The sequence below is a fragment of the Dromiciops gliroides genome, chromosome 6 (assembly GCF_019393635.1).
Source record: "Dromiciops gliroides isolate mDroGli1 chromosome 6, mDroGli1.pri, whole genome shotgun sequence".
NCBI classification, from domain to species: Eukaryota; Metazoa; Chordata; class Mammalia; order Microbiotheria; family Microbiotheriidae; genus Dromiciops; species Dromiciops gliroides.
The window spans coordinates 44,324,065-44,339,610 of record NC_057866.1 but is presented as its reverse complement, the minus strand read 5'-3'; the positions used below and the strand labels follow the sequence as shown (position 1 = coordinate 44,339,610).

Genomic DNA, 15,546 nt, shown 5'->3' with positions numbered 1-15,546 from the left:
TAGAAACTTGAGGGGGCAGTCCCCTTGTGCACTAGGTGGGCTCACAATCTAACATCAAATCCTGTCCCAACCTGTTCTTGTGTTGAGCTCGTGATCAGAGTATGGAGGCATGTTCAGCTAGGTCTGAGAGCTGGGGAAGGGGAGGGGGAGAGGGTGCAGATGGTTATGAAACCATTGATGATTGTGAAACTACTACACCCGTATGAGGAAGGGGCAGGTGGTTGTGAAACCACCGAGGTGGGGGAGGTGGTACCAGGAGCTAGGGGGCTTTGGAATGCAAGAAGGGAGGGGTGCTACCAGTATGGGTTACACTAACAGGAGACAACAAGGAAAAGGGATTGGGATACACCAGGTTCAGCAAGGCAAAATATGTATCTCTCAGGAAGATTGCTACAACACCCTGCTTGGCCACAGAACAAAATGGGGGGGGGGGTCATTTAGCATTGGGATGGAATATGGACAGAATGGTCTAGCAATAACAAGGAATGGGGGCTGGGGACTTTCCAGACCCAAGCCTCAGATTCTGAGCTGACTCAAGTCCACTATATCCCACTCATATACCTACACACACACACACACACACGATAAATATATGCCAATATATTGCAGTAGTATGACATATGAGATACCTTCTGTACTCGACAAATAGGTTAAAATTCTACCCTTCAACACTAGCTTATGAGACGTTGACCAAGTTATATTACCTACTTTTTTTTGAGTACTTCCAGTGTTACCCTGTATATATCTTGTTTGTACACAGTTGTTTGGATATAGTTTCTCTCATTAGACTGGAAACTCCTAGAGGGCAGAGTCTGTTTTTGCCTTTCTTTGTATCCCCATTCCTTAGTACACAGTAGGTGCTTAACAAAGGCTTGTTGATTTGACTGGACCTGCTTCTCTGAGTCTGTTTCCTAATCTATAAAATGAGGTTAATAATAGCACTGATCACAGAGAGTTGTTAAGAGAACCAAATGGGACAGTGCATGTAAATCATTTTATAAACCTTTAAGCACTAATTGTAAGCCATTATGGTAATTAAATGCTATTTGAGGATAGGCATATGGTTGGACTGAATTCAGTACTATTAGATTTAATAAAACAAATGTATCTCTGCTAAGGATTCTCTTAGAGTCCAATTCCTTCATTTTATACACCTGGAAATGAGACCCAGAGAGGATTAGGGATTTGGCCAAGGTCACACAGGTAGACAGGAGATCCAGGTTTTGAACTCAGGTCCTCTGATTCCAAAGCTAGCATCCTTTTCCCATGCACCAGGCAGCCTCCCAATTAGCAAGACATTGCTATGTTTATTTTGTAAGGAGGTGGGGTAGATACAGCACCGGGCCTAGAATCAGGAATACCTGGGTTTAAATTCCACCTCTAATACCTGCTGGCTCTATGACTCTGGGCCAGTCATTTAATCTCTCTGTGACTTTAGGACTTATCTGTTGACTCCAAAAAGGATTGATATCTTTGCGTATTCCAGGTGGTTCTAGCAGTTATGGAATCATGGAATATTCAGTTAAAATCTAAGTCTAAAAGTTAAGGAAGCCTCAATATGTGGAGTAGTATATACATGACTGTAGTAATATAATGTAACTGAAGAATATTGGGAATATCTTAAGGAGGAAAATCAAAGGAAAGGTTTCCAATACCAAAGATAAAAGAGAATTGTTAATTTTGTAGTGTTGCCTTTTAAAACTATCTACTCTATAGCACAGATGCTTACAATACTTTCAAATTACATTTTTTAAATTATTCTATTAACCTAAGACATGCTATTAGAATGTGTGTCTCTTGTTTTCTCTATAATCTGCATTCTGGAGAAAAGAAACAAATTTCTGGGAAAAAATGCTAAAAACAAAGTTTAATATAAACTAGATTTTGACTGAAACCCAGACTGGAAACTTTTCTGAAGGCATAAAATCCACAGCAGTGCCATGAAATTATTACTGATGAAGCCACAAGTTGCAACTGGGATTAATTTGAGCCTATGGTCCTTGGTTTGATTAGAGTTTTTTAATAGCTGACATAGACCTTTGAGATTTGCAAAGCACTTCACATACAGTCTCATTTGAGGCTCTTCACAGAACACCATACTTGCTGCTTAGTGGCTACTTAATCAACTTGATTATCTAGGGCCAGGTTCTTAACCTCTATTGTCCTCAGTATCCCCATCTGTAAAATCAAGAGGTTAGATAGAATAGATCTGAAGCATCATTACCTAAACTAAGATTCCTGTGACCACTGTATAGAGTAGAGAGAATACTGTATTGGACATCAGAGGGACAGATATTTCATCAATATGAGAGACTGATTCTCTCCATGTAGGGAGAGCCACAAGTGTCTACAATTTTCTACTCTCAGAGAACTGCTTGAGCAGAGTGAGTTAGCCATGATCATAGAGCAAGAATATGTACTTGAAGCTGTATTTTCCTGATTTCCTAGTCAGTACCCCAGCCTCTATGCCATCCTGCCTCTCCTATGTCTATCCACTGGTGGTAACAATGGCTTGGCCTTTTGGAACGGTCTCACTGATTAATTCTGGTACTGTTCAAGGAATTGGAAATTGAGGGGTTGCCCATTAGTTGGGGAATGGCTGAACAAGTTGTGGTATATGAATGTAATGGAATTCTATTGTACTGTAAGAAACGATGAGCAGGAGGGAGTTCAGAGAAACCTTGAAGGACTTGCATGAACTGATGATGAGTGAGATGAGCAGAACCAGGAGAACATTATACACAGTATCATCAATATTATGTGTTGATCAACTGTGATAGACTGAATTCTTCTCACCAATACAATGATACAAGAAAGTTCCAGGGGACTCATGATGGAAAAGGCTTTCTAAATCCAGGGGAAAAAAAAGAACTGTGGAATATGGATGCTGATTGAACCATACTATTTCTTTTGTTTTTGGTGCTGGTGTTTTTCTATTTTGAGGTTTTTCCTTATTGTTCTGATTCTTCTCTTATAGCATGACTGATGCAGAAATATGTTTAATGTTGTTATGTATATGTATATGTATTGGATTGCCTGCTGTCTAGGGGAGGGGGGGAGGGAGGAGAAGTAGGGAGAAAAATGTGAAATTTGAAATTTGAAATATTATATAAACAAATGCTGAAAACTATCTCTACATGTAACTGGAAAATAATAAAATACTTTTATTTAAAAAAATTCTGAACCGGCCTCAGACACTTGACACTTTCTAGCTGTGTGACCCTGGGCAAGTCATTTAACCCTCATTGCCCTGCAAACCCCCCCCCCAAAAAAAAAAACCCCAAAAAATTTTTTTTTAATTCTGGTCCTGTTTTTATACCACTTCATGGCACATTCCCATGAAAACTCTGGGACATTATGATGAGTATAGAAGGGAAATAATGCACTCATACTTTCAGGATTCAGATCCAAGGTTCAAACTTGGGTGTTTTGATTCTAAACCCAACACTCTCTCTATTGCTCATTCATTCAACATATGGACAATTCATGCCTGACCTGTAGCACCTGAGCCTCCTGAGCTCATAGTTGTCTGATCAACCACAGTTGGACACACTATACCTTGGCTGTAACACAGTGATGTCATTTTATTCCTCTTTAGAAATGAAGGACAATAACCAATGACTATTTATTAGTCATCTTATATGTTTAGAGCACATAGATCCCTTCATTACTCTTACAATGGCTAGAACTTAGCAACTTCTTTCTTTTTCATCTTTGCTTTTCAGGCAGCATGTTTCATTTGTCTGTGCAATGGAATTGAACATATCACTCACTAAAGAAAAATGTCTTGGTGTGTACACAATAGCTATTCCTAATATTCTGTGGCACTTGCTTTGTGCCAGGTGCTATGCTAAACACTTCACAATTCAATTCCCATTTGATGCTCACAACAACCCTGGGCAGTAGGTGTTATCATTATCCCCATTTTACAAATGAGGAAAATGAGGTGAAGAGGGTTAAGTTGACTTATTCATGGTCACACGGTAATTACCCGAGGTCAGATTTGAAGTCAGGTTTTCCTGACTCCAGGCCCAGCTCTCTATCTACTATATCAGTTGGTTTCAAAAGCAGCTAGCCTTTGGGAAAACACTTCCATTTCTGAATCACATCTCAAGATTGACTTAAATGATGCTGCTAATTTGGAACTATGTCCAAAGAGTTAGAGAACTGTACATACCTTTTGATCCAGCAATACCAGTGCTAGGTTTATATCCCAAAGATATCCTCCCAAAGAGAAAAAGATGTCTTTGTACAAAAATATTAATAGCAGCTCTTTTTGTGGTGGCTAAGAATTGGAAATCAAAGAAATGCCCATCAATTGGGGAATGGCTAAACAAGCTGTGGTATATGATTGTGATGGAATATTATTTATGCTATAAGAAATGACAAGCAGGAAGATTTCAAAAAGGCCTGGAAAGACTTGTATGAACTGATGTATAGTGAAATGAGCAGAACCAAGAGAACATTGTGCACAGAGACAGCAATATCATCTGATGAAGAACTGAATGACAACTATTTTCAACAATACAATGATCCAAGAAAATTCCAAAGTACTATTGATAAAACATACTATCCATCTCCAAAAAAAGAACTGATATTGATGGAACACAGACTGAAGCATGCTATTTTTCACTTTCTTTCATTTTTTCTTTTATTCAAGTTTTCTTTTACAAAATGACTAATATGTTAATGTTTTACATAATCATATATGTATAACCTATATCAGATTGCTCTCTACCTCAAGAAGAGGGGAAGGAGAGAAGGAGGGATAAAAATTGGAACTCAAAACTATAAATAAAAATGTATATTACTAATAAATAAATAAATAAATAAATAAATAAATAAAATGAGATATTTCAATAAAATAAATTATGCTGCTGCCCCACAAGGATATCTTTCTTCTGGTGTTCTATTGGAGGGGACCAAAATAGATAAGTAGTGGAAACTTATAATATATGATATTACTTAAGAAGAAATTATTTTTACAGCTACAGTTTTCCTGGAGTTCTGGAAGAGGAGGAGAGCCGTGTTGACGTATGACTGGGACCTTATTGACTGGGAAGAAGAGGAGGTAAGCTGTGATGGACTTAGGAATTTTTTGTGACTGGGACATAGTAACTTGGGAGTGAGCCATGACAATAATGCAAATTACAGTCTGTACCTAGGAGGAGTATCACAATGAGCCAGGGTGGCCTGGCCAGTGCATCCACAGGAGTTGAGACAGAAGTCAAGTACCAGACACAGGGGCAAAACCCTGAGAAAATGATTACACCCCAGGGAGGATGATCACTTTGAAGAGAAATTATATCCCCTCCATATTGGTATCCTGGGACTAAGCCCCACTTACCCCAACATGGTTATTAGTTCTAGAGATAAGACATCACAGAGAAAGGCCAGAAATGAGTGGTATGACTGGAATGATGGGGATTGTTCAAGCTTATGATCCCTGATGAATAGATTTTATAAAAAATACAGAGATTTCTTAAAAAGTTAGTAATGGATGCAAAGGTGCTATTGATGTCCATTCAATGACCATATCTTCCAATTAGCAAGTGAATGAGCTACATTAATGGAAATCACAGGTGGTCATTATTATTAAGAAAGCCATGTAACGATTGGAATAACGCCACCTGCTGGAGACTTACTGTAGAAGAGTTCTGCCCATGAAGCGAAGGTCTTTGAGGGCAAGACCAGGAGTCTTTTCTTTGGCATCAGGAAGTGACGCGGACTAGTGGGAGGAGGAAGGAAGAGACTGGCGCTCGGTCTCGCGCTCTTTCCGGAGGATGCTAGTGGAGAGGGGAGCTAGAAATGTGCTCTCCCTTTAATAGATAGGAATCTAGGCCTTTCTCTCTCTCTTTACCAAATTCTTATTCTCCTTAATAAATGCTTAAAAGTCTAACTCTTGCTAAAGCTTATAATTTATTGGCGACCACTCATTAGATATTTTAGACAGTTTAGCTAGAATTTTAGCCTTAACAGACATATGGTATGAATGGCAATTCTTTCTGCAGATGGGATAACAAAATGCATTCTATGTATTTTTTTTCCATTTTTATCTTTACTTATGAAAAGTTTATGCAAATGAAAAAATTTGTGATTACTTGGAGGCTGTTTTCAGAGACAGATGATGTCACAGAATACTAGGGCTTGAAATCAGAATTACTTGAGTTCAAATCCTTAATTACACATTTATTAGCTGTGTGACTCTGGCCAAGTCACTTCAGTACTCTCAAACTTAATTTATTTTTCCATAAAATGGGGGTAATAATTATATTACTTCAGAGTCTTGATATAGCAAATGAGACATAATATACTACATAGATATATACAGATATATGTAACTTTTCTAACTGTACAGAGTTATATAAATGTTAACACATTATTATTATTATTATTATTATTATTATTATTATTATTAGTTGTTGTTGTTGTTGAGAAAAACAGTGACCCCTCTTGTCAAGTTATGGGTGTTTTTAAATAGATAAAACTCTTGGCTTACTCTTAATGGTGGCTTTTGTGAAAACATTTACAGAGTTCATGGCTTGTTATATCTCTCCTAGGAGAACGTTCGTCCCCAGTTTGAAAGAAAGTATGCTCAGGTGGAAAGAGTGAATCCCATCACAGGAAAACCTGAACCTTACCAACCCTTCATGGATAAACTCCTTCGGCTTATGATCTCCATATTTGGCATATTCTTAATGGTAGGGTAATGTCAGAACACTAGTATTCATAGTTTTGGGTTTTTTTTCCCCCAAATGAGATATCCTAATGTGAGAAAATACCAGATCCAGGAAGAATTGCAATATTTCTGTAAGAGAAACTTATTGTGAGACCTTGAATATATTATTGAATCATCCTTAAATATACATTGAGTTGTTGAAGGATTGGGAAAGGGAAGAGAAACAGAATAGAGACAAGTAAAAGTCTTAGAATTATTCCAAGAACAATAGTTATGCTGCCTAGAATCAAGAACTCTATTAGGGCTTTCACCATATGAATGGACAGCTAGGTGGCACAGTAGATAAAGCCCTGGACCTGAAGTTGGAAAGACTTGAATTCAAATTTCCCCTCAGACATTTACCACCTGTGTGACACTGGGCAAGTCACTTAACCTCAATTGCTTTAAAAAACATACAGGACCATCTCCAATAGTGTGTGTGTGTGTGTGTGTGTGTGTGTGTGTGTGTGTGTGTGTGTGTGTGTATTTTTCCACCATTGGACCCAGATGGTTCTGGAACAGAGAGTGAGGTTGGTTACCTTGCATAGCCCTCCCTAACTTAAATCCAATTCATTGCAAGTCATGACATCACCTCAATGTCATGATCCTCTTCCGGAATGAAGGACAAACAAAACAAGAAGACTGTACAAAGAAGGTTGAAAAATGGAAATTCCTTAAAATACAGCATCTCTATTAATAATATGCATTTATTATCTTATAGTCTGTAGTGTTTTGAACAGAGACGATTCATATTAAAGACATTAATTAAGCATATGCTGTGTGCAAAAGCAGCATGTTAAGTGCTATGGATAAAAAGACAAAAATGAAAAAGCTTAGATTTGCTCTAATGTAAACTCTCCAAGAGTAAATTTTGTTTCATTTTTTGGTTGAATTCCCAGAGCCCAGTTAAGTTCCTGGCACATAGTAGGCACTTGATGAATGCTTACTTCTATTGAGCAGAGGTATAAAGCCTCCTTTGGGTCATAAATCTTTTGGCAGATTATGGATTCTCAGATTAATGCTTTTAAATGCATAAAATAAAATATAAAAGGAAAGCATTTCTGTTGGAACACAGCTGAGCAATAATTGCAGCATTAGATAGTTATCAGTTTAAAATGGATGATAATTATGAATTCTTTTTCTAAAACATTGCATGGATTCCATATGGTTCAGTTTAGCTACAAAGTGTTCAACAATATTGTCTATTACTTGAGATAAAAACGGTTTATTATGTGTCTCTTTCCTTGCGGAGCCTTCTCCCCTCCCTGTGACAGGGTGCTTGGTGTGCAAGGCACAAGCTTGGCAGCGATTTCACATTCTCATCTCTCCCAATCCAGATTTCTTTGGTGCTCACCACGGTCTTTGCCGTCGTGGTTTATCGTCTCGTGGCCATGGAGCACTTTGCATCTTTCAAGTGGTACTTTGTCAAAAAATACTGGCAGTTTGCCACATCGGGGACCGGAGTCTGCATCAACTTTGTGATCATCATGTTTCTGAATGTAGTAAGTATTTGAGATTCCGCCCCCCTCCTCCCCGTTTGAGGAGACAAAAATGGCTATAACTTATCTTCACTTTTATTTTAATCACATAGAAGCCAGAACAGAGCCACGTGGTATTTGAAGCAAATAAAATGTCATGCTGGATCTGAAGTCAGGAAGTTCTGAGTTCAAATCCAGACTCAGCTATTTCCTAGCTTTGTAACCCTGAGTTGAGTCGCTTAACCTCTGCCTGCCTCTATTTCCTAAAATGAGAAGAATAACACCCTCCTCCAGGGTTACTCTGAGGATAAAGTGCTAGGGTGTCTGTAGAGTGCATTGCAAACCTTAAAGAGCCATATTATTGGTAGTAGTAATTGTCATTATTTTTAGTCATTCATATCTCAGACCTCTCTGTGCTTCAGTTTCTTCATGTGTTAAAAATGAGGGTATTGGGCATAGTGGCCTCTTCTTGCAAGGTCCCTTCGGGCTTTAATGCCATGCTCCTAAGCTGATCTGTACTCTTGTATTCTGTGGACTTGGTGGATGAATAACCCTACATGCTCTTGCACTTACTTATTATGTGACCTTGGGTAAGTCATTTAACCCTTGTGAGTTTCAGCTTTCTCATTTGTAAAGTTTGGGCTCATCCTGATAACTCCACAATTAGTATGAGGAGCAAAGATAATGTATGTATAGACCAAGAAGGGCCCTACAAATGGAAGTTGTTGGTATTATTATCACGGGGCTTAAACAGAGATCCATTCTTTCCTTAAGGGGATTAGAATCTAAGAAATCACAGATAAGTCACATAGAGAATTGAACAATTGCTGAGTGAATAAATAATACATACAAATAAGGATATCAAATGACATAATATGGGGGCAGCTAGGTGGTGCAGTGGATAGAGCACTGGCCCTGGATTCAGGAGTACCTGAGTTCAAATTCGGCCTCAGACACTTTACACCTACTAGCTGTGTGACCCTGGGCAAGTCACTTAACCCCAATTGCCTTATAAAAAAAAAATGACATAATATAGATAAAGCACTTTGCAAAGCTTTCAAATACTATATAAATGCTAACCATTATTATGGCAATGATTATCATATTACAGCATACTGAGTCTTAGATCATAATTGGAGTAGAAAGATTGGGAGGGGAGGAAGAGAGGCGTAAGGAACATTTATTAACTTTCACAAACTTTAACCATTCAACAAATACTTATTCATAAATGCTTACTACTTAATAATCCATGTTAACTAAACACTTCCTGATTGCCAGTCACTGTGCTCAGGGCTAAAGATGCAGGAAACTAGAACAAAACAATCCCTGCCTTCAAGGAGCTTACATTTGACTAAGTGATGAGTAAGAAAGAAGAGGGGAGTTATATCATATACTGTGTTAAGACAATGTGATTTGAAGAAAAACTTGCCAAGAGGATTAGGAACAGTTTCTCAGATCATGTGATCCTTGAACTAAGTGTTGAAGAAAGATCAAGAAAGGGAGAGATAAACCTAGGGAAGGAAGGCTTGTTAGGCAGAGTAAATTATGTTTATAAATATTTGTACTATAAATTAGTATTTAATTAACATTTCATGCTCATTAACAACCCTGGGAAGTAGGTGTTACTATTATTTCCACTTTATAGGTGAGGAAACTGAATGAAGAGAGAAGTTAAGTGACTTGCCCAGGATTGCACAACTATTAACTGTCTGAGACTGAGGCAGTAGAAACAAGACAAGATTCAGAATCAGAGAACTTGGCCTCAAATCCAGCATCCATTACTTATTAATCATGACTTTAAGCACATCTCTTAACTGCTTTAGGCCTCATCTGTCAAATGAGGGGGTTGAACTTGATGTCCTCAAGGTCCCCTCCAACTCTAAATATATGATCCTATGTTTCACCAGAACATAAGACCATGTGTGTGTATGTGTATGTGTGTATATGTGTGTGTAGTCTTATGTTCTGGTGTTATAGGGTCATACACACAGATGGGTATTTATACACATACATACACACCTTCTAGATCAAGCATTAGGTGAGATGATCCTAAAATACCACTGTTCCCATTTTGCAGATAAGAATACTGAAAGCATGTTCTCTACATTGTCTGATAGATCCCTGGTTCTCAATTCAGAGGACCTTTCAAAGTCATGTATTTAATGCTTAGCATCAGTGCATCTCAAGCAGATCACTTGTCTTATCTAGTCCTCAGTCTCCATATCTTTAAAATGAGTAAGTTGAATGGGTACAACAGTTCTCAACCTCCTTTTGTACCATGGATCCCTCTTACGGTATGGTAAAGCTTACAGGTCCTTCTAGGAATAATGTTTTTAAATGTTTAAAATAAAAAACATGGGATTTTAAGGAAAACCAATTATGTTAAAATGAAATTATCAAAAACAAAATTAAGAATCCATAGATTTCAGTTTAAGAGCCACTGAACCAGAGGATTTCTGAAGGCCCCTGATCCTGGCTGATCACTTTGTTTACTTCCCCTTACTACCTTTTACACTTGGAAACCTTGAAAGTCCTCTATTTCATTGAATATCCATCTTTTCTCCTGAAAAAGAATGATCAATTTTTCTGGGTAGTTGATTCTTGGTTGCAATCCAAGCTATTTTGCCTTCTGGAAGATCATATTCCAAGCCCTCTGATACATTAATGTTGAAGCTTCCAGGTTCTATGTAATCCTGACTGTTCCTCAATGATATTTAAATTGTTTCCTTTTGGCTGCTTGTAATATTTTCTCCTTTACCTGAAAATTCTGGAATTTGGCTATCATATTCCTTTGAGGTTTCCTTTGGGGATCTCTTTCAGGAGGTGATCCGTGGATTCTTTCAATTACTTTTTTATCCTCTGGTTCTAGGATATCAAGGCAGTTTTCCTTGATGATTCCCTGGAATATGGTGTTTAGACTCTTTTTCGATAATGACTTTCAGATAGTGCAACAATTCTTAAATTATGTCTCCTGGATCTATTTTCCGGGTCAGTTGTCTTTCCAATGAGGTATTTCACACTTTTTCCCCTATTTTTTTTTATTCTTTTGATTCCTTTTGACTGATTCCTGGTGTCCCATAGAGTCATTAGTTTCCACTTGCCCAATTCTAATTTTTAAGGCATTATTTTCTTCAATAAGTTTTGCACCTCCTTTTCCATTTGGTCAATTCTAGTTTTTAAGGAGTGGATTTCTTCAATAGATTTTTCCCCCCATTTGGCCAATTGTATTTTTTAAGAAATCATTTTCTTCGGTCAATTTTTGTGCTTCCTTTTCCAAGATGTTAATTCTTTTTTTCATAATTTTTCTTGTGTAACTCTCATTTCTTTTCCCATTTTTTCTTCTACCTCTCTTATTTGATTTTTAAAATTCTTTTTGGGCTCTTCCAAGAAGAGTTTTTGGTCCTGAGACCAATTCATCTTCTCCTTTGAAGCTTCATATGCAGGCATTTTGACAGTGCTATTCTCATCTGAGTTTGTCTTTTGGTTTTCCCTGTCACCATAGAAGCTCTCTATGGTAAGGGTTCTTTTCTGTTTCTTACTCCTATTTTAGCCTATTTTGTGACTTTTAAAGTTGAACTCTGCTTTTGGGGCACAGGGGCCACTGTTGTAAGCTTCTTGTGATGGGGGCCAGGGGCCTGATCACTGGCTTTTTTCACTGAGGCCTCTGGGGCTCACAGATACCTCACAGTTCTGGGCTTACTCTCTGTGCTGGGATGGCTTAGCCTAGTCATGTTTGTCCTGTGGGTGGTTCTCTAGCTGGCAGTTTGCCCTCTCAGAAGGGGCTGGGGGGAGGGGGTCTTACAACTGGCCTGCCATACCACCAGTGTGCTGAGTTAGGGCTGAAGGATCTTGTCTGTTGATCTATGTGGTGGCCAAGAGCCTTCTGCTGACTTGCCAACACCATACACACTGTGTAGCACTCCCCTTTCTCCGAAATGAGACAGACCTTTCCTGAAGTCTTTCTAAATTATGTCAAGGTCAAAGGTTGTTGCCCTCTGGCTTTTTGTAGATCCTGTAGCTCCAGAATCCATGTAGAGGCTTGATTTAACATTTCCGATAGAAATTCAGGGAAAATTAGGCAACTTCCTGGCTTCTCTCCACCATCTTCCCCCTACTGCCTTTCTAGGGAGTGATTTAATTCCTGTGCTACTGAGTACATATCTTTGCTCAGATAAGTTTTGGGTGACTTCTGAGGTCAAAGACCTCAGAATATTTCAATGCAAACTCTTGACTCATGAATTGATTTTTGAATCACACCTGGAAAGGATATTAGAAAGGAAAACCAGCTCAGCAACTATTTCCTTTTGTGACCTCAGCTACAACATAGTTTACACTTTCTAAAGTCTCTTTGGATTCCAACTTAGTGCCTACTTATGGCATTGCCTCAATCTGAAAGAGCTAATTATTTACCTTTATAGAAAATGGAAAAGTGTTTGTTTGCTCTTTTCTTAATGAAAAGCTCCACAATAAAATGGAACAAATGAGAAGATCTGGCAACAATTCTGGGTTTTCAGCTAACTCCCTCTGTGACTTTAGGCATTTTTTTCTCAGGTCTTACTTTTCTGATCTAAAAACAGATATCATTAGGTAATGGGATCTCTAAGATCCCTCAGGGCTTTGGCATGATAATAGTGACATAGACTATGGATTTTCCAGAATGATCCTAATTTCAAATATCCTCTTCTAAAACATCATCCCCCTAAAACACCAATGTATCTGCAAAATTGCAATATATTGGATAAAAAGGGAATGTCAATATTACAATAAAATATGTTTCTTTTGAAAATAAATTAGGGGCGGCTAGGTGGCGCAGTGGATAAAGCACCAGCCCTGGATTCAGGAGTTCCTAAGTTCAAATCCGGCCTCAGATACTTGACACTTACTAGCTGTGTGACCCTGGGCAAGTCACTTAAACCCATTGCCCCATAAAAAAATAAAAAAAATAAAAAATAAAAACAAAAAAACCCCAAAGAAAATACATTAAGAGTCATATGAAATGGAGAATCACAGCCTGACAAAAATCGTGATTTCTTATGAAAGTATAGGAATTTTAGACTGTTATATAAACCCGTATCAATCTGGATCAGGGGTATGGAAAGAACATTGAGATTTGAATTCAGGAGACATAGGTTCAACTATGACTTTGACACATAACACCATAGACACCATATTATCTTTGGTAAATGACAAAGCTTTCTTAGTGACCCTCGGCTTCTCCCTGAAATGAAGTCACTAAGTGTCACTTCCATCCTCTATGCTTCACAGTCAAAGTGATGTCCCCCCACCCACCCCCAAGTACAAGCCATTCTTTTGTTTGTTTGTTTGGTGGTTGTTTTTTTTTCTGGGGCAATGGGGGTTAAGTGACTTGCCCGGGGTCACACAGCTAGTAAGTGTCAAGTTTCTGAGGCCGGATTTGAACTCAGGTACTCCTGAATCCAGGGATGGTGCTTTATCCACTGTGCCACCTAGCTGCCCCACAAGCCATTCTTTTGTTTGCCTTCTCAGTGGCCGAAGCAGGAGCAGGAGGCAGAAAGAAAATTTGGAACTCAAAATTTTTCTAAAACTGAATGTTAAAAAAGGGCAAAAAAAAAAAAAAAAAAAAGTTATCTTCTTGAGATCATGTACTGTCTTAATTTTCTATTTTTATCTTGAGTATTTATATCACAAATCTTTGCATATTTTAAGTGCTTAATAAAGGCCTCATTCATTTATTAAAAAAATAAAAATAAAGTATATTTCAGACTATATCAACCTCTCTACTCAATAAACTCCCTATTAAATTGAGGATCCAATATAAAATTGTCTCTTTGGCTTTTAAAATCCCCCATAATCTGACACCATCTTCCCTTCCCAGTTTTCTTACATCTTGCTATTTTTTGAATAAGCCATTCCATTTCCCAAGTCTGGGCATTTTCACTGGCTGTTCCTCATGCCTAGAATTTCCTCCTTGTTTTATCTTTTCTCCCCTTACCTCCTTCAATTCCCAGCCATAATTTCACCGTCTATAGCAAGATTTTCCTGATTCCCCTTAATGCTCATGCTTTCCCTCTGTTGATTATGTTAAATTTATCCTTTATTTAAATTGTTTATGTCTAGAAGTTACCATGTTATGTCTCCCCCATGAGCACATTTAAAGTTGGGCCAATCTTTTGCCTTTCTTTGTCTCTCTAGTAACTGACACAAAGTATGAATTTAATAAATGTCTATTGGCTGACTCATTGTCTCTTATAATAAAAGAACATAATGAGAGGGAAACAATGCCTCTTAAAGTTGACATAGTTTAGGGATCATAGCATTAAAATTTGTAAGAAATCATAGAGGTCATGTGATCCAAACCCCTCATTTTCCAGAGAACAAAATTTCAGAGAGTTTAAGGGATTTACTCAAGGTCACTCAGTGCCAAGTATTTCAACTCATATCTTCTGACTCATTTCCCCACCAAAAAAAATAATAATAAGTAATACATAAATAAATCCTAATGTTTTAGTTTAAAACTGGTGCCCACCTGAGGGGGGGAAAAAGCAGAGTTTGCTTGATAAGTGTTGGTCATATAGGTATTTAAGCCATACTATATCCCCTCGTAAATATCTTTATTGAGAGGGGAGTCATAACTGGGACCCCCCACTCCTCTCTAACGTGGAAAGTATCACTAGGTATCAAACAGTGGCTTTTGAGATGACTTTTAAAGTTTCACAAAAAGTCCAGAATACTCTTGTTATATTGGTGGCCTTCTTACCAGTCCTGACATGTCTCTTTGCTCATTAATTGAACATTAAAGCTTACTAATGGTGTTAAAATAGAGTATAAATAGAATCTTCTGCCCAGCTGCATCAATCTAAGGGATACTGTGATGTTTCAAAGGAAATGAAAAACAGCCAAAACAAATGGAGTGCTTCTGTCTTTAAAGGCATGGGATTCCCTAGGCATTCAGCTGTTGTACTCATGTAATTATAAGTGTGCCTGAGTTTTAAGGAGCCCATTCACATAGAACTCAGAATTAGCCTAAAAAAACCTCTTCGAACATTGGATGTCAGAACCATAAGGGGTCTTAGAACATAGACTGTCAGAATGGAGAAGGACCTTAGAATGTAGAATGTCAGAGCTGGAAGGAATATCTCATAACTCAAAGAAGTGATAGAAGAGAATGGTCCAGATGGAAAGGCCATGTGAGCATAGAATATTAGATCTACGACCTACCCTACAATATCAAATGGCAGAGTTGGAAGATTATTGGAGCAAAGAATATAGAATATTAGGGCTTTGAGAGACCTTAGGACATAGAATGACACAGTTGGTAAAGACAGGAAGACCTATAGTCTGCCAAATTAGAGCTGGAACATCCTAGAACTC

The 15,546-nt window shown here is 38.0% G+C and overlaps 1 protein-coding gene across 4 annotated transcripts in view; it reads left to right on the top strand.

Annotated features, from left to right (window-relative positions):
- Nucleotides 1–15,546, top strand: part of ANO3 (anoctamin 3) — a 318,917-nt gene that overhangs the window by 257,750 nt on the left and 45,621 nt on the right. For all 4 annotated transcript variants that reach the window (XM_043971875.1, XM_043971877.1, XM_043971878.1 and 1 more), the window contains 3 exons: nucleotides 4,989–5,071; nucleotides 6,561–6,701; nucleotides 8,056–8,220. In XM_043971875.1, the coding sequence (XP_043827810.1) occupies nucleotides 4,989–5,071; nucleotides 6,561–6,701; nucleotides 8,056–8,220 (389 nt within the window). The remainder of the gene's footprint in view (nucleotides 1–4,988; nucleotides 5,072–6,560; nucleotides 6,702–8,055; nucleotides 8,221–15,546) is intronic.